The sequence below is a fragment of the Dendrobium catenatum genome, unplaced genomic scaffold (assembly GCF_001605985.2).
Source record: "Dendrobium catenatum unplaced genomic scaffold, ASM160598v2 fragScaff_scaffold_437, whole genome shotgun sequence".
Lineage (NCBI taxonomy): Eukaryota > Viridiplantae > Streptophyta > Magnoliopsida > Asparagales > Orchidaceae > Dendrobium > Dendrobium catenatum.
In genome coordinates, this window is record NW_021318899.1 from 224,048 (window position 1) to 242,594 (window position 18,547).

General features: G+C 38.0%; 1 protein-coding gene across 1 annotated transcript in view; it reads right to left on the reverse strand.

Annotated features, from left to right (window-relative positions):
• The window catches only part of LOC110099857 (endo-1,3;1,4-beta-D-glucanase), a 40,556-nt gene that overhangs the window by 16,943 nt on the left and 5,066 nt on the right, over positions 1-18,547 (reverse strand). Inside the window, exon 2 of the mRNA XM_020827149.2 lies at positions 8,882-8,903. Coding sequence (XP_020682808.1) covers positions 8,882-8,903 — 22 coding nt within the window. The remainder of the gene's footprint in view (positions 1-8,881; positions 8,904-18,547) is intronic.

Sequence of the window (18,547 nt, forward strand, 5' to 3'; positions counted from 1 at the left end):
GCCATATAGAAAACATAACATATTTTAGGGACTTCCACATCAATGTTGAACATGTCGACTCGTACATAATACAATAATATATTAGACGCTCCATTTGATTTATCAATTAAATAAATAAAAAATACAGTTTTATGGAAATATTTTGGAAGACCTTAACAGATGTTGACCTTTATATACATGTCATATTCAATCGAGTGCACCATCGGAGGCAGCTAATGGACAGGTCACATGTAAATGTTGAAGCACCTTGCTCACTGCTAAAAAATCTCTCAAACTTCATCCGATTGCAAAATGAACCACATTGATGCGCTCATAACACTAAATTTGACAAAGAAGAGTCGTTCGTGGGAAACTCAATTGGAAATGATGACAAACATGATTTGTTGGTGGGCGCGATGCTAGCAAAAACTACTCAAATGACTTCTGATTGTCAAGCAGATTGTGCTGATGCGATTAGAGCATCAAATTTACCCTAAAAGGGGACCCCTCGCGGTTGAATTGAGTGAAGGCGCGAAATCGACAGTCTACAGACGCGACAATGCACGACATTGCCCAAACATCATCCGTTTGCAAAAAGTATTTCATCGTTGCATTCTGAACATCAAAATTATCTAGAAAAGGATATAATATTGCCCACAATGCAAAAAGATGAAATTAGCACGAATTTCAAGGTGATACTGCATGAAACTGTCCAAATAACATTCCGATCACGAAGTGGACTTCACCGTTGCCCTCAGAATATCAAAATTAACCAAGGAATAACCGATTACGATTGATTTGAGTGAAGATGATCGAAATTGATGGACTATGGACAAAACATTGTGCAACGTTGCTCGAACACCGTCCGCTAGCTAAACGAATTTCACCGTTGTGTTGGAACGTCGAAAATACCTAAAAATTACAATAATATTGCATGGGTCCTTGCACGAGCAAAAATGTAAAACCAGCATGAATTTGAAGGCAACAACGCACAAATCGAGATTTACAAAACACAAGGAAATCTTGGGGGCCAATTTACTTTTTTTATCTCTAATTAAATTTATACTTTAAAATAAAATTTTAAACTTAATATATGTTATCCCTGCTATCTTGCCCGAAATCCCGGTCAAATCTCCATAGTGCAGTTGCTCAAATCCCTGAATTTCAGCAGTTCGGCGTCGAATTCAATTGCCCATCCTCGCGTGCACAATTCCTCGCCATTTCATGCACACGGCCCGCTTACTTTCCTCATTCTTGCGCTCCTCTCCTTTCGCTCACACAGCCGCTCTCTGCTCTCTCCTCTGGTCTCTCCCTCTCATTCGCATTCCTCTCCAACTGAACTCCCCGACCTCCCTCATAGCCCGTCTCTCGCCTCTGCCTCGATCCCACAGCCAGCTTCCCTACCCGAGCAAATCCCCATCACACCTTGATGTGAAACTACCAGGAGTTAGCAAGAAAATTAATAAGAAAGTTGTTAAAAGTTTACCGTTATAAAATTATGCTTCAAGACAAAAGGAAGTTTTAAGGATTCATAGTTTTCCACTTTCTTAGGCAAAGAAACACATGTAGATTAACCAAGACACTCTTAGTCAAATACAAAGGCAATAGAAACACTAATAGCTTGTAACATAAATCCGAAATTTAATAATGAGATATTCACCTTGAAGGTTCTCTCACTCTACGGCTCTAGGGCTTAGCGGATGAAGACCTTCCAAACTAGACTTGAAATCACCACTAGGAAGAAAGAACATAGGAGCTTTGTTGTGGGGAAGGTAGCCGGCGGTGGAGGATGCACAGATCTTCCGACGAGGAGCTAAGGTGTTCTGGGTCGTTGGAGCTCGATCGTCTCGGCGAGGCAATAAACGATGCGGTTAACTTAGCGTTCCACCGAGTCGTTGTACTCCCAATCTGGTTCGTAGAAAGCATATCAGAAGATATCTCTCTCTCATTGGGCGTTGTAAACAAAGCCATGGTCGATCCCAGGATCAACCATACATACTTGCTTTGAGAGGGGACGAGGAGAATTGAGGTGGTAAGGAGAGGAGGGGTGGCGGTTAGGGGGAGAGAGGATCGGCCATGAGAGAGGAAAGAGGAGAGGGTTCGGGTAAGAGAGGGCGGATGGGGGCTTAGCAAGGGTTAGGTTGGGTGGGGAAATCTAAAATTAATTTTAGATTTTGGAATTAATTAGTGGGAGGGAAATTTGAATTTGAATTCCAAATCCAAAATTAAGTAGTGTTAATGTGAGGAGAGAAGAAAAAGGAAAGGGGATCAATAGGGGGGCCGGTGGCATGCATAGAGGAAGAGGGGTTTGGGGAGGGAAATTAATGCTCCTTAATGCATTAACTCAATTTAGGAAAAAGGTGAATAAATCCAATCTAATTTAATATTAAATTAGATTCAAATTTTGAAAACTTTTCTAATTTAGCGTAGTCAATTTAGGAAGGTTTTTGAAATTCAAAATTTGAATTTCAAAAGGATGAAATCTCTTCCCAAAATTAAGTGGAATGAATTAGGAAAGTCTTAATGGGGATTGAAATCAACATTAAGGGAAAAGAGCCGGGGGTGGCCGACGGTGGGGGTTGGGGAATTTGGCTTGGTCGAAGTTTGGAGCAAGGGGAGGGGAAAACCGGTGGTTGATGGGAGAGGGGAAGCCGGCGGCACAAGGGTGAGGTGGGTTGGGGATCGATTTTTGGAGGAGGTAAAGGGGATAGGGTTTTGGGAGGCCGGCGGGTAAGGGCTAGGAGAGGAGGTGGAAGTAGAGAAAAAAAAAAAGATTGGGGCGGCGAACCTTGGAATCCTCCGAAGGTTGACGGGTATTGCTTTCACCCACCTAGGATTTCTCCTCTCAAGAACTCACTTAAAGATCAAGTAAGAAATCTGAAATTTCATTCATAAATCATCATCCGATACAATAGAGGATGTCATAATATATAGACCTAAGGAAATAAAAATACAATGACTCAAATGCCCCTGGGGCTACAATTCAAGCATACTCAAAAGAAAGGGTACAACTGTAAATAGCAATTAATACATAAAACATCAAAATAAAGACTAAGCATCAAAATAAAGGTTGTGGATCGTAGCCATCGATCGGCGACTCTTGCACTGATATACTCATCGAAAACATCTGTCGATGTTCTCATCACACATGCTCTTCCTCTTCCCTTGCCGTGAAAGCCAGCCCACAAAGGCCCATAATAGCCTTTCTGCACCATTGCATCTGCTTCCCCATCTCCTTTCTCAAACAGACATCCAACCCCCACTCTACCGTGCTCATTATTGTCCACAAACAGCAAATCCAACAGCAGCAGCCGACCTCTCTTCATTCCCAGCTCCTCTCATGTGAAATCCCAACAAATCCACCTTCACGTCGAACTCTGGCAGCCTCCTCATATCTCTTCCAACTCACGACCTTCCAACCAAACTCCCACAGCCTTGCCACCACCTAACCACCACAGCAGCCTCCACCTAGCCCGTCATCCACAACAAATCCCACACGTGAACACCAGTAAACCTGCTATTGCCTTGCTCCACTACTAAAAAATCCCTAGCATCATACAACGAGTAGACCGCACTCTCCATCCCTCTTTTGTCTTACGTTACAGCTGTCCAAATCAACTCCACCTCCCAAGAAACCTAGCAGCTCCCACTCTACCCAACCTCCAGTCAATAGAAACTTCATCTTCACCTTACTGTTACCTCTCAAGGCTCCTTCCAACAAGCAGTCCGTGAACCTCTCTTCTTCTGAACCCCTTCAACTTGACTTAGACCCTCCAGCAACTCCGCTCCAAACCCTTTAATCCCTAGCAACTTTGCCTCACCACCCCTTCTTAGCCTCATACCTATCCGACTTCAACAACCAGCCCACTCCAACCAAAATCCCTCAACCCAAACAACCCCTTCACCCATATCCAACCCAAAACATCCCACTATAAACCAAAAGCCCAACACATTTCTTGTAACCCAACACACATCTCCAACTAGTGCAAACCATCTCCTGCCCAACAAAGTCCCTAACCTTATCATCCTCCTAGCCACCTGTAGCCTAAAGCTCATCCAAACCACTTTTTTTCTAACCCAAGGTCCAACCCAACTACCAATCTCCACTACACAATAGCCACTTTTTTTATTAATATTATTTGAAAAAAAAGAAGAAAAAAGAAAGAGATTAGTGTCCTGTCCTTGTTGTTCTCGTGCCCTCTTCCTCGTCGTCACCGTCGTCTTGCTTGCCAAGGTATAACACTCACTAAACTTTAAACATCAAATCCCATTGTTGGCACTTGCGGCGCAGCGAGTAGATCTCCTATGCACGCTTTTCTTAGCACGATGGGAGGAAGCTCAGTGCGATGCCTGCGACGAATCGAGTAAACCTCGTGCGTGTTTTTCCTAGTACGATGAGGTAAAAAAATTAAATACATGTGCACGCTTTCAAGCCGGCGGGGAAATTTGTAAGTTTTTTCGTGCAAGTATGCTTGCAACCCATGCACGTCTTTCTTGGCTTGGTGGGGTAGAAGACCACGACTACGATGTCACCTGACAACGACCATGCATGCCTTTCGTGGTGTGGTGTGCAGGCCTAGACTCTCAAAAATTTCCCTAAACGAGGGAGACGCCGGGAGACTGCCATAATTCATACTGATTTGACTCACAAGAACTAGACTAAAACAAAATCACAGAGAACTTTAAATTATCAACGCAACAAAGCGAAAAATTAAATGCATAAATCAAGATGAAATGCAAATGCTGAATAATAATTTTGGTCACTTAATCGAACATAGATGAACAAATAAGGGACTTGAGGTGGACAAAATTTCAAACATAATTTGCTTGCAAGCAATGACCAACGAGAATTGAGGGGAATATGACAATCTGATTGCAAGCAATAATACGAAATCTCTAATGGATGCCATAACTTAAACATGAACAACATAAAACTTTTAATGTTCATATCAGTCAGCCTGCAAGCCTGTGCAAGAAACTTGAGGGTATTAACAACGGGAGCTCCTAATGAATGTGCTAACTCGTTAAAGGGCTTATGCTGAATGCGCTAATTCACTAAAATAATAGTATACTTGGAATGAATACAACCCATCTATAGTTAACATCAACTAACTTGCAAGCGAACACCACTAATCCGCTTGCGAATAATAATAGTGGACATGATGTAAGTGTGATGATTTTCCTACAAGTATATCCAAGGAGATTGCAATGAATACAAGCACCTGCGGGCAACAATATAAGACTTGTGATGTATACAACAGTTCCCTCCACAAGCAATATTAGAGGATTTGCACTAAATACAACTTGCCTACATGCAATAGCTAGTGGCTTTGAATGGTCACTGCTTGCCAATAGTCTATTTATACGAAATAACAAGTTGTTTGTAATACTACAATTCACCAGTAAGCAGGAGCAGAGAATTCGTAGTGCCCACAATAACTAGTCTAGCGGCGTGGACAAGGAGCTCATATCAAGCAAACCAGCCTTTTATGGATAATAGCAAGGAACTTCTAATGAATACTATAATTTACCTATAAGCAGGAGCAAAGAATTCGTAGTGCCCACAATAATTAGTTTACAGGCATGGGCAAGTAGCTCGTATCAAACAAACCATCCTTTTTATGGATAATAACAAGGAACATCTAATGAACACTACAATTCACTTGTAAGCATAAGTAGAGAATTCATAGTGCCAAGTTATCATACCGAACAAACCATCTATTGCTAGTAAGAACATGACACGTCTCCTCTAACTGACGGTTTTGCCGCCAAATGACACCAGAGGTAAACTGTTGTGATCGAACCCTCTGACCAAGATATTGTTATATGCTAAATGGTACCACTAAATTACGGTCATGGTCAGAGCCCATATGTTCCCTAATGGCTCTAAAACCTCGAGGAATGAATAAATATGATATAATTGATAGGGCACAAAGCCTTTTGTCAGCTAAAGTGATCCGAAATCTGTCCCCTTAAACAAACATTCACCCCAAGTCTACAATGTACCCTTTGACGAAGCAACTCACGGCTGCGACAACGATCCTTCGGTCAGGTTGGGTCGATTACCTCCTATGACTAAGTAGACTAAGGACATGATGGCCCAAGATGACGAAATCATGGGATTTTGATTAGGTTATCATTATTCCCCCACCATCCGCTTTAAATGCATAGTGATAAATTTACTTTTAATATCTAATGTTGTTGCTATTATATTCTGGATACTACATATTTGTTCAACGACTATCCTTAATTAAAAGTTCTCTATCGTTATTGGGAGAGGTAACTAACTATAGGGGTTTGCACCTATATGAAACCTAAATTTATATCTAAAGACCTCGTAAAATGAGGGTGAAATCTCTTGGTGGTGTCTTATCTAAAACCCAATATGTCTTCTAAACATTTACCCCGGAACCTAAACTCGTTAAAAATCTCTTCGTCGACACAAAAGAAAAGGTCACGGAGAGGCCGGAGCACAAATTTTCAGAGTCCACAATGGAACAAGACGAGTTTGGAACACAAATGAACACTGCTAGATGAAACCTTACAGCATCTTTTTCTCTATAATTTACAAACTACCCAAGCTTTGTGCTTAATGAAGTGATAAAATTGTATTGTTTATTTAACATATATATTGATTCTTGTGTAACGATTTATAGAAATGTAATATGATATAGTTTCTGTTTATTATCATGCCAAAGACCTATTTTTCAAAATTTCCATGCTTGTAATATTCATTTATCAATTTCATCATTAACCCCTATACTACCAAAGATATATCAGCAATTGTTAGGTTCAAATTATCTTTGTTTTACTAAATTTAGTTTCATGATCAGCCATGGTCGTCAAGAGTCCCACCAACCCACACTAATGGACTTAGAATTTCTAGCATCCGTATGATTTGATCAGGGTATAGATGGAACAGCACACCTAACCATGCTTCAAAACGGAGCATGGTTAGTTATATGACTATTCATCCACTGCAAAGCCAAGCAGGTGCTTATTTCCACAACATTAGCTGCTTTGTGATTCTTGTACCACTATGAAAACCACGTAGAACTTGAAATTGATTCAGAAAGGCCTTTCAAACGGTCCTAGTTCAAATTGTAGGAGAAAAACATCCTTTGATATTAAATACTCGAGGATTTGTGTCCACTAGAGATATAATTTCTTAAATTCTCAAGGAATTTGTGCCAACAAAGGCTAAATAATTCAATGAAAAAATCATTTGTAATATCATTAAAGTAGCTTCTGTCAGCATAGTAAAAGTCATTGTAGATTGTCAACTTCTTTAACAAACTTACAAACCTGTTTACCATGCAACTTAAGTTACAAAGTGAATGATTAGAGTCAACAGGTAACATAAAAATGAATAAATCTTATCAAAATAAAAAGCCCGCTACTGCAGTCAAATTACAAAACTAACCCTTGTTTAAGGGCCAAATAACTAATTATGAGTAGAGAATCAGATGACCTTATTCAACAAACAGAGATGTCTATTTGTAAGTGTATAATATGAATACAATAAAAAGAACATAAATTAGAGAGTAAATATGATTAAAAGAGAATAAATACATATTTTTTCTAAATATATTATCCTAATGTAGTGATGATGTTCTCTAATAAGCATCGCAGGCTCATATTCCCATTCAAGCTGAGCCTACATACCTGATAGGTTCAGCTTGTAACATAAGAAAGAAAATGAGAGACGATCCAAAGTTTTGATAAAGATGTCTACCACTTGTTTTGAATTAGATATATGGGGAGTAGCAATCATCTTAGAGAGTGCAACATCTTGTATGAAATAATAATCAACCTCATAGAATAGGCCCTTCAGAAAACACTGGATTCATGGCAGTATATAGTTGCATGATTGTCACAATTATTGAGCCATATGCTCAATTTTTGAAAAATTTACCTTTTAAAACAATCTCGACTTATATTATTTCACATGTAGAAAGAGTCAAGGATCTGTATTCTAATTTAGCATTGGATCTTACTATAACAATTTGCTTCTTATTCTTAGAAGTGAACATATTACCTTCCACAACAATAGAATACATAAAAGTTGTCTTTTCTCATTAATAGATCCAACATAGTTAGCATTACTGAATACTTTAATATTTAAGTGACCGATTTGAATGTACAACAACACTCTTTCAGGAGCTTTCTTTATGTAATTAAGAATGTGAAGAACACCATCTTGATGCTTATGCTTTAGGTTTTGTATGTTTTGGCTCAACAACTCCAACAACAAAAAAGGTACGAGGCCACATAACTACTGCATAAGTCACTTTTCTAACTAATCTTTCGATATTGGGATCAATGATCAAATGGAATATCCTCATAATATATAGTTTGATTATACATGGGATATCGGCAGATTTGCACCTAAAACTCCAAATTCTTCAATGAGATTAGTGGTTATTTTGTTTGAGATACAGAGTCTCCCTTCTTTTTGTTAACAACTCCAATACCAAGAAATCCAATTTCAAGGACATTATTGATTTACTTGTTTGCATATAACAAATAAGGAGCTTTATTTACCAAAGTTTCTTTTTAGTAAAATATTTTGCAGAAGAAATTCTGATATATAGTTGACTCAAGAAAAAGGCTACAAATAAACATTTTAAGATGACTCAAATTGTATTGAAGATAAAACATATTATGATGGTTCAATATTGTATTACACAAGTCAAGATGCTGAGAAATGCAAAACCAAAAGAATATATCAAAAAACAAAGATGATAGTATAATACATATTATAAAAAAGAAGGAAGAAGTTCACAATTGCATAAGGATAAAGCTAACATAACAAAAAAGAAAATGATAATAAAAAATAACTGCTGATTTCATGTCTCATGATGTCCAATCATTCTATATGACCATCGAGAATCTTGCATACCTCAAATTCGGTGCTTCATAACCTGAAAGAAATATGAGAGCAATTTAAGAACATATCAATAAACAATATCATGCTCTGACCCAAGATTAAGAAATTGTTCATAAAAAAGTATGTGTATGTATGGTATGTGTGCGCACGCGTGTGTGTGAATATATATATATATATTATTGCCAAGAATTACAAAACATACCACTGCATGGAATTAAAGGGTTAAAAAAAAATATTGGAGCTAAAAAAGGTTAAAAAGGCAGACTCTCTTAAAGGTAACTAGCACGCACTTTAATTCCCCAAACAAAAAAGGATAGCTAAGATAATAAGAAAAACAACTATTGCATGGCAAGTATTCATAGAGGGTTTAGTCAAATTCAAAAAACCATATTCAAAAGGTCGAAACCATCACTAGTGGGGGGCTACTAGACCACAGTGACCTCTTTCAGCCCAGCTACACGCGTGGGATACACAAAAAAATCATTTACCCATTCACATCGAAGGGCTTTTTGGTAGCAAGGAATTATAATAAGGATCACTTTTTAGACCCCGCCAAATATCCTAAACTTATCATCCTTGAAACATTTTCCCCCTCTAAACTTATCATCTAGGTTTAAGAATTTTGTAAAGTTGAATTTGTCCTGATTTATTAGTTCCAACTTGTTAGAAATTTAATAAATCCATAAGTCATATTTAGAAATTTAGCAAATACAATCAAAGGCCAGGTTTATGGATTTAATGAGTAAAAACGATAAATAAGAAGTGACAAAAATAGGGAAGAGAGAATAGGAGGATTAATTTATATTACATAAAATCAATTAAAAATAATTAACCATTTTTAAAATAGTCAATGATAGTTAATGACTCTATATTTAACAACTGAAAACTATTGTCATTTCATTAATCACTCAGAACCAATTAAAACGATTTATTAAATAACTTTGTAAACACCGCTAATCATTAATTATTTAATTGGCAATTTTAACACTAGCAAGCAATATGGCCAAAGATGTGTGTGTGTGTGTGGTGGGGGGGGGGGGAGGTGTCAGAAGTGTATAAATGCTGAGCTCTGCGTCATCTTCTAAAACTAAATCAAGCTTGTAGGCTTCAAAAGACACATGCATGGTACAATAGAGGATTAATTGTAGCGAATCAATGCACTCTATGGGCCCATGAGGATTATTGGAAGGCAACTTAAGTGTATCAATCTCAAAGATGTTCCAAACAAGTAATGTGCCTCTAAACAAGGTTTACTGATGGGGGTTAAGGTTTCCTAAATGATCAAACTCAATTAAGAAGTCAATGCTTATGTTTAAATTGGGTAGGATTAATATATAGATTAATGTAAGTTTGGTTGGGTCAAAGTCGGAATGGACCTGATGCAAGAGCTGCACTATAATGAAGGCATAGGATCTGGTTTAACTAACTATAATTTTTTTATGTTTAGTTAATAGCAACCATTTAGCCTATTAATAGGACCTGCTTTAGAAATGAGTTGTGCTGTGGAAAGAAAATTATAAATAGTGGGCTTTCCTTTAGTGAGGATAATAGAATTGGTATTTGTTTCTCATTATGAGTTCTTGCACTGTATCCTGAGTTTTCAAGTGGTGGTTCTTGCGGGTGTTGTACCTATTGGAGGAGGTTCTTCTCAAGGTGAACATCTATTGCAGGAAGGAGACGGTGACATAATGGTATCAAAGCCTACCTAGTATGCCGCCTCGATGCAATCAACAACGACCTCACCAAAAAATAATAATTGACGATTTGCAACTAGAAATTACCCAACTGCAGCAAAGACTGGCAAGGTTCGAACAGAGGGAGGCTAGGTGATGGCAAGAATAGGAACTAAAAAACGTCGAGCCTTTTCATCAAGAAGTATCGAGTGATGACAAATATGTACGATTGCTTCACAGACGAAGGGGACGAGGACCTCCCCTGGAGTGCGGCATCAAAATTGAACTGCCTAATTTTGAAGGTTGAAAGGATCATGACGAGTTCATTAACTGGTTACACACAATCGAAAAAAATTTTGAATTCAAAGAAGTCCCGACGAATCGTATTGTCAAGTGCGTAGTCATCAAACTGAAGAAGAATGCATATCTTTGATGGGAGAATTTAAAACGAAGCCGCAATTGGAAATGTAGAAGTAAGATCATTATATGGGAAAAAATGAAAAAAAGAGTTACAACAAAAATATGTACCTGATCAATACTGTCAGGACTTATTCTTGAAGCTTTCGCAATTGCAGCAACATCATTCCACCGTTGAGGAGTGCATAGCTGCTTTTTAGTAGCTTTCTTTTAAATGCGATCTGGCCAAGCCAGAAGAAAATACTATAGCACGATTCTTAGGGAGATAACCACCCTCAATTGCAAATGTTGTCCAATTACAACTTTACTGGTCGCTTAAAGATGTAGTTAGTATATCCCTAAACGTGGAAAGACAGTAAGCTCGTATCAAGCATTCTTGATGTGAAACAATGAACAGGAATTGCCGGATTTTAATAAAAAGTTGTTTAAGTGTTGTAAATTATAGTTTAATGTTTCACCAAGACTAGATTTTAGTTCTCGTAGTTATGGATTTGTTTAGGCAAGAAGTTACAAATTAGACTAACCGAGCAATATAAAATAATAACAAAATAAAGTAAAGACAAATATGTGAATAACACTAATCCAACGGTTAACAGTTAGATATTTCACCAGAGTTTCCCTCACTCTTCACTCTGAGGAAAAGTAGCGAAGAAAGACTAAAGCAATAATAATGATTGATGCAAGCAAAAATTTGGGAAAAAGCCCCAAATTTTTGCAAGCAAAAACTAGACTCTTCCTATGATAAGAAAATACATAAAATACTAAAAAAGACACCTTTTATATCATAAAAAGATACTTACAACAAAAGACGCTTACAAGACCCTTACAAACTGATGCATTCATAATTTCTGTATTTTCATTATCAAATATTGAACATTAGTTTTTCATTTAGTTTTATATTTTTTTAGCTATCCAATGATGGAAGGCATCCAATGATCATGGTAGGTTGTGCTTGGGCTTTGGTAGACCTTTGGCTTGCTAGCTTGATTGGGTCCCTTGGGATGCTGCTGGTTCTCGGGTTGAGCTGGTGTTGATGTTGGGAGGTGGTGGTTACTTTGGTGATGAGCTTTATTTTCTAAAGTGCTAGATCATTAATGTTGAGCCGAAGTTAGTTCATTAATTGGGAGATTTATTGAACTTCCTAGCTCATTATTCCAAAAAGGTATGCTTTAATTCAAGGATTCAATTTGGAGTGGACTTTCCTCTTCTCCTCCCCTTTGTCTTCTCATTTTCCTGTGCTGGCTGTTTTCCCGTGCCTTGCCCCTTTGGTTTCCGTGGCTGGCTGCTTGGTTCATGCGGCTGGCTGCTTGGTTCCCGTGGCTTCTCTTCTCTGTTTTGATGTACCGTATGGGGGCTGATGTGTTGTGATTGTTGACCTTTCATTTCCCTAAATCTAATTGGTTTATTTGGAGGTGCTATGTTTGTTTAGTTCCCCTCTTTTGCCTATATAAAGAAGATGTTTTATGAAGGAGAAGGTTGTTGAATTGTGTTGAGCTTAGTCTCTAAAACCTGAGGGTTTTCTCTTCTTGGAAAAGCTTGAGAGCTTTGTCCACTTCTCATTCTTCTCTATTTCATCTGAGCTTCTTACCTCTTTCTTCTCTACGCAAGTTCCACTCCATTTGTATCCTTCTTCTTGAGCTTTGGAAGTGTTTGTTGGCTGATTTGGGAGCATTTGCCGGAGGAGTTTGGTTCGACGTTTGGACCTTCTTGCTGTGGTGAACCATCGATTTGCTAGCCCTAAGCACATACTATACTTAACATACATTTTGATGCATGTGAGGAAACCGTTCTGTCGGTTGTTCTGAGAATAGCGTCTTTTAAATTTTATTTTGTTTCTTTTGATCTCACTTCTCGTTTTATTCGTCGGTTTTTGTATTTTAGATGATTGCTACTTTTTGAATCGAGTTTGGTTATAGTTTTGCCCATCGTTCTCCTTATATGGCTTTCCTATCTAGTTTGTCTGCATCAAGTTTGGTATCAGAGCAAGTTCTTATCCTTGGTTGGTGTGTTTTTGTTGGCTTCTTGTCCTTGTTTGATGGGTCTTTTTCTAATTTCTAAGATGGCTAATAATCCGGAGGATTGGCAAAATCTAATGCAACAACTGAATAATTTGCAACAACAAATTAATACTATGCCAGTATGACTAAAGCAATTGAAAATTTGAATGTTAATAATGCTAATCCTAATGTGCAAAATTCTGAAAGTGAAGAGGAGGTTCATAGAAATCAAATTAGGCAATAAAGAAACTGGGGTCATGGAATTAAAATAGATGTTCCTAACTTTGAGGGAAAACTTCAACCCGTCAATTCCTTGAGTGGGTAGAAAAAATGGATCAATTTTTTGAGTGGAAGGAAATACCTGACAATAGGAAGGTTTGTTTTGCTAGCCTAAAACTTTCTGGTCATGTCTTAACCTGGTGGAAAAACTTTCAGAATAATAGACTTAGGAGAGGTAAAAAAAAAGTCCAAAACTGGTATAGGATGAAGGAAAAAATGAAAGGGAAATTTTTGCCAACTGATCATGCTCGAACAATATTCCAAGAATTTAATAACTTGCGACAAGGAAATCAATCTGTTGAAGAATACACCGAAATGTTTTACAAACTTCAATCAGAAATGATTTAAATGAATCTGAAGAGAAAATTGTTTCAAGATACATCAATGGCTTAAAGTGGTCAATCCAAGATCAACTCAACTTGTATCATATCATTAAAACTGACGAGGCATATCGTATGGCACTAAAATTAGAAAAGCAACATCAAAGGGAAAAGGGTCACAATAAGGTAATGGAAACATATAAATGACGACCAACTGGAGGGGTTAAAATTCAATCTCAAGCTTATGGGGGAACATCTGGCGTGAAAGTTAAAACTTTTGAAAATCAATATGCTGGTAGAGCTACCTTTGTCATTTATTACATCTAGGACCATAGTTTAAAATTGCGCAATAAGAGGAGCGCCTCTGCGCAATTCTACCCCAAATAGCCTCATTGCTTAAGTAATTTCGGGTCTGGGTGAGGCTTACGCCTCATGGATCCTGAGGCGCGCCTCAGAGGCTTAATTGCGCAATTTTGGGCAATGTTTAAAATTGTGTATTCGGGTATTGAGGCGTTTTTCATTCGTGAGGCGAGGCGTAAGCCTCAAGGCGTTTTGAGACGTAAGCCTCAAAATCAAAAGATTGCGTAAACATAAAATGATAAATTTCTTATATACTAATGAGTGAATAATATAAAACATAAAAAAATATAAGATATGAAGTGAAATCAAAATATCCCAATAATAAGACAACATAAAATATAGTTCAACTCAAAATTATATCTTTCCCAAATCCAGTATTCTTTTCATTAACATATAATTCCAATTTCCAAAAATAAATAACAATGACATATCACATAAGAACTCATAAGTCATCAGCACTATCATTAGTAAGGGGTTATTCATTTGAATCATCATTATGATGAACTACTCTCTCCCTTTCCTCCTCTCCTATAGAGTCCAATGTTGGGCATTTACTTCAAAATTTATGTAAGTTTTAATATATATATATATAGCGTGAGGCGTAAGCCTCATACCAGTGAGGCGAGGTGGGCCTCAAGGCGGGCCTCAACCAAGTTGAGACGCAAGCATCATAAAAAAAAAACTCGAGGCATAAGCATCGAGGTATTTTTTACTGGAATTGTGCAAAGGCGAGCCTCATATTGCGCAATTTTAAACCATGATTTTGGGTGAGGCTTATGCCTCATGGAGCCGGGTCCCACACACTTAAGTTCTTAAAAAAAAAGCCATTTCATCCCTTTCTTCTTTATGCCTATCCGAACTAAACGGAAGAGCTCCGGAAAGCCGCAGTCTGCACGCCCTAACTTCGCTCGACTGGCCTTCCTGCTGGCGCCGCCTCACGACGGTGAGCAACTTGAGTCTGGCCGCCCACTACTACACCTCTACTATGGGTTTTAGGTTTTTTTTTTAATTCAAGGTTTGATTTTCAAGTTATAAAAAATCTAGAGTTTAAATTTTTTTTAGATTTTTGGTTTGATTTTGCATTTGTGCATTAGGAAACATTGTTAGGTGAAAGGAAAAGTCAAATACGTCATTGCGGAGGGACCCTTCTTGGAACAGTGTACAGGTTGACGTAGGCGGCGGCGAGAAGATATACGTGTATTTGAAATGCAATTTTTGTGATGGGACATGATTGAATTTTAGATGTTCTTTCTTTTATTTGTACTTTGGGAGTTTGACTTTTGATAGACTTCAAGTTGTGATTTTGTACTTTGAATTGTGCTATGAGATGCATATATTGTATCTATTTTATTCCCGTAAGTTCACTTTTCATTTACATGTTTTTATTGTATCATAGACTCTTATTGTTATTTACTTGCTAGAATACTTAAATTCTCATTTACGCAATTCTTCGACCGTGAGGCGAGGAGCCTCACGGACGAAAAACGCCTCGAGGCTTATTTACCCAATTTTAAACCTTGTCTAGGATGATTATATGTGCATTAGGTTGTTAGCTGGTAGTTCATTCCAAATAGGCACAAGGCTAGTCATATGCAGACACCTCATATTCTTTATAAATAATAAATATATGCATATATAAAATTCAAGTATATTTTCTACATAATTTAATGGTATTTTTAAAGGGATTAATGATAGTTTCAAATATCTAAGCCAACTCGCTTATATATATGATTGTATTATAAGTTATGAGTTTAATCTTCACTTTAATCGAAAGTTTTCTCTTCAGAAAATGTAATCGACTGGAAAGGCTTGCCTCTATAGGAATCCAAGATCTCAGTATAAAATAAACCACATCTTAGTTCGTGATGTAGAACGATAACGACTTTGCTAGGGATAGGACCACCTCTCCAAAATCTGAAGGAAATTCGGACTTCTTTGCCCAAAACCTGAAAAGAATCTCAGATTTTCTCTTGGTAGGTGAGAGGTTGCAAGCTCCACGCCTCTTCTCTTAAATTCTGAAAACAGCCTAGATTTCCACAAAAAATCTGAGAGAAATTCTCAGATTTTAGTGATTGGGAATAGAAAGCTGAGAGCAAAATTCCTTTACAGGGTTTGGAAGAGAGAGCTCTAACTAAGGCAATTAGGAGTGAGTAGGGACGGTGACAGGGAGAGGAAACTCACGGGATTGAGAGGGATGGCTGAGGCAATGTAATTTTAATTCCCTAAATTAATGAGTGGATCCAGGGAATAATTTAGGGAATTTAGACTGTAGAAAATTCGGCCAGGTGAATTACGGGAGAGCATTAACTGAGCCGGAATTAAGGAGGTGGGGCTTGGGATTTTCGGTCAAACAGAATTCTCAGATTTGGAAATATTTCCAAAGAGAATCAATTGGCTTTAAAGAGGATTTCCTATTATAAATCCAGGGGAGGCCGGCCGCAGTTAATAAAAAAAAAAAGGTTTGAAATAAATTTTATTGCATGCTATATTAGGATAGATGAATTAGGAAAAAAGATTTTAAATCCTAATCAAGTAGAAATTGATTTGGATGAGGTGATAAATAAATCCAATTTGAATTTGAATTTCAAATGGATTTAAATTAATTCATTTCCTAAAATAGGTGGACTAAATTAGGAAAGAATTTTGAATTTCAAATTTTAAACAATTTGAATTTCAAATTAATTCTTAATATCAGGCACCCCTAATTAGGAAATCTAAGGAGAGAGGGGAAAGGATGAGGCCGGCGGCTAGGGAGCCATGGACGACGGTTTATGATGAGAATGGAGACGACGATGGTGGACAGAGGTAGAGGAAGAAGATAAACGACTAGAAACCACACGAAGGGAATAAAAACAAGAGATAAAACAAAAGATAGAAGATAAAAACCGCAAGCCTTGGACTCTTTTGACGACTGACGGGTGATGCTTTGCCCTTCTCCAAGGGACTTCAAGTCACGAGCCCGGACCCATCCTGCGGCTGGTGAAAACATTAATTCCTTCCCATAGGAATCTCACTATCGTCCTCTCAAAAGAACACAAGTGTTGAACACAAATTTTTAATATCAATAATTCATCCTCATTACAATAGCTTAAGGCCCTATATGTAGGCCACAACATAAGAAAACTTAAAAGACAAAATTGCCCCTTGGGCAACAACACTTACATAAACCAACCTAGGGGTAAAACAAGAAATACATAAAATAAGAGCTAAAATTCAGAAAAATAATTCATAAATGAAGATTTAAATTATAGCCGATGATTTACGACGCCTCCTGTGATAGATGCACCAAATCTTCGTACCGATGTCCGCATCATTCTCCCCAGGTGGGAGAATAATCGACTCCGTCGAGTTAGCATCACAACTGCTCATGTACAACTCTGGACGGTTATTTGGAGATATAGTTTCTTCATCCGAAATGGACAATAAACCCGATGGCCTTTTTGCAAAGATTTTCAAACAACCCTGGTTGGCCACAAGGTCCACTTTCCTGTTGCACTTTAGCTCGCCAATTTCCTTAACCATAGACAAGGGATCACCTTCCGAACTGTCGCACTTCTTTTCGCCTGCAGAAAATTGTTCACTCTCATAGATGGCTTCACTAGCAATAGGAGCAATATTGAGTTCTATGGATGTAACTTCCAGGGCTTCATCAACATTCTCCGTTGTAGGAGTTTTAACTGGGCCAGAAGAAACCTTTACTTTTGTAGGAGTTGTACTTGAATCAACCAAATCTCTCTCTGCATTATTTGCAGTCACGCATTTCTCCTTGTCAACCAGTTCATCTTCTTCTTCATGTTCTTCCTTGATCACCTTATATTTCTCTTTGATTTGCACAGTGAGTGGGAAATTGAAAGCTTCATTGGCCTCCATCCATTTGTCCACTCTATACACTATTTCTTTGTTTCTTAGTGCCCTTTTTCTATCCTTGGATGAAGGGAGTTTTGTGTAAAACGGTGGGTCTGTCCTACCTCGCTCTAGGTTATCGAATCGTTCGGTTGTTTGACGGTGGAGGTCGGCTAAGTCCGCTTGATTTTTCTTGAGATGTTGACTAACGACGCCCAGTTGACCTACCAACCAGTCTAAAGTCCTTCCAAGTTGATCCGAATCCATGCTCTGATACCAAACTGATGTAGAACGAAAAAAAAAAGCGCTTTGCTATGGTAGATGGACAAACTCCAAATGTCTCACAAAATCTGAAAATTTTCTTCAGTTTTTTATTCAAAACCTAGGAAAAATTCCCAAGTTCCAGTAGATAAGGGTCTAGAGAAGATTGAAGGAGAAGCCTAGCCTTAATGGAGAAGAGAAAGGCTGAGAAACGTGCCTCAGCTTTCCACAAAAAATCTGAGAGAAAATTCTCAGATTTTAGTGGTTGGGAATAGAAAGCTGAGAGCAAAATCTGTTACAGGTTTTGGGAAATTTCATCCTACACTTGAAGAGAAAAGCTCAGGAGAAAATTCCCATCCACTCTTACAGGCTTGAGAAGGAAGTGGGGGAGAAAGAGGGAGGAACAGTGGCTTTGGAGAGGAATAACTGATGGGATTTGTTTACAAACAAGGGGTTTCCCTTTTGGAATAAATCAAGCAAAACACAAATTCAGCTAGGTGAGAGTTACGGGATTGAGGAAGTGAAATA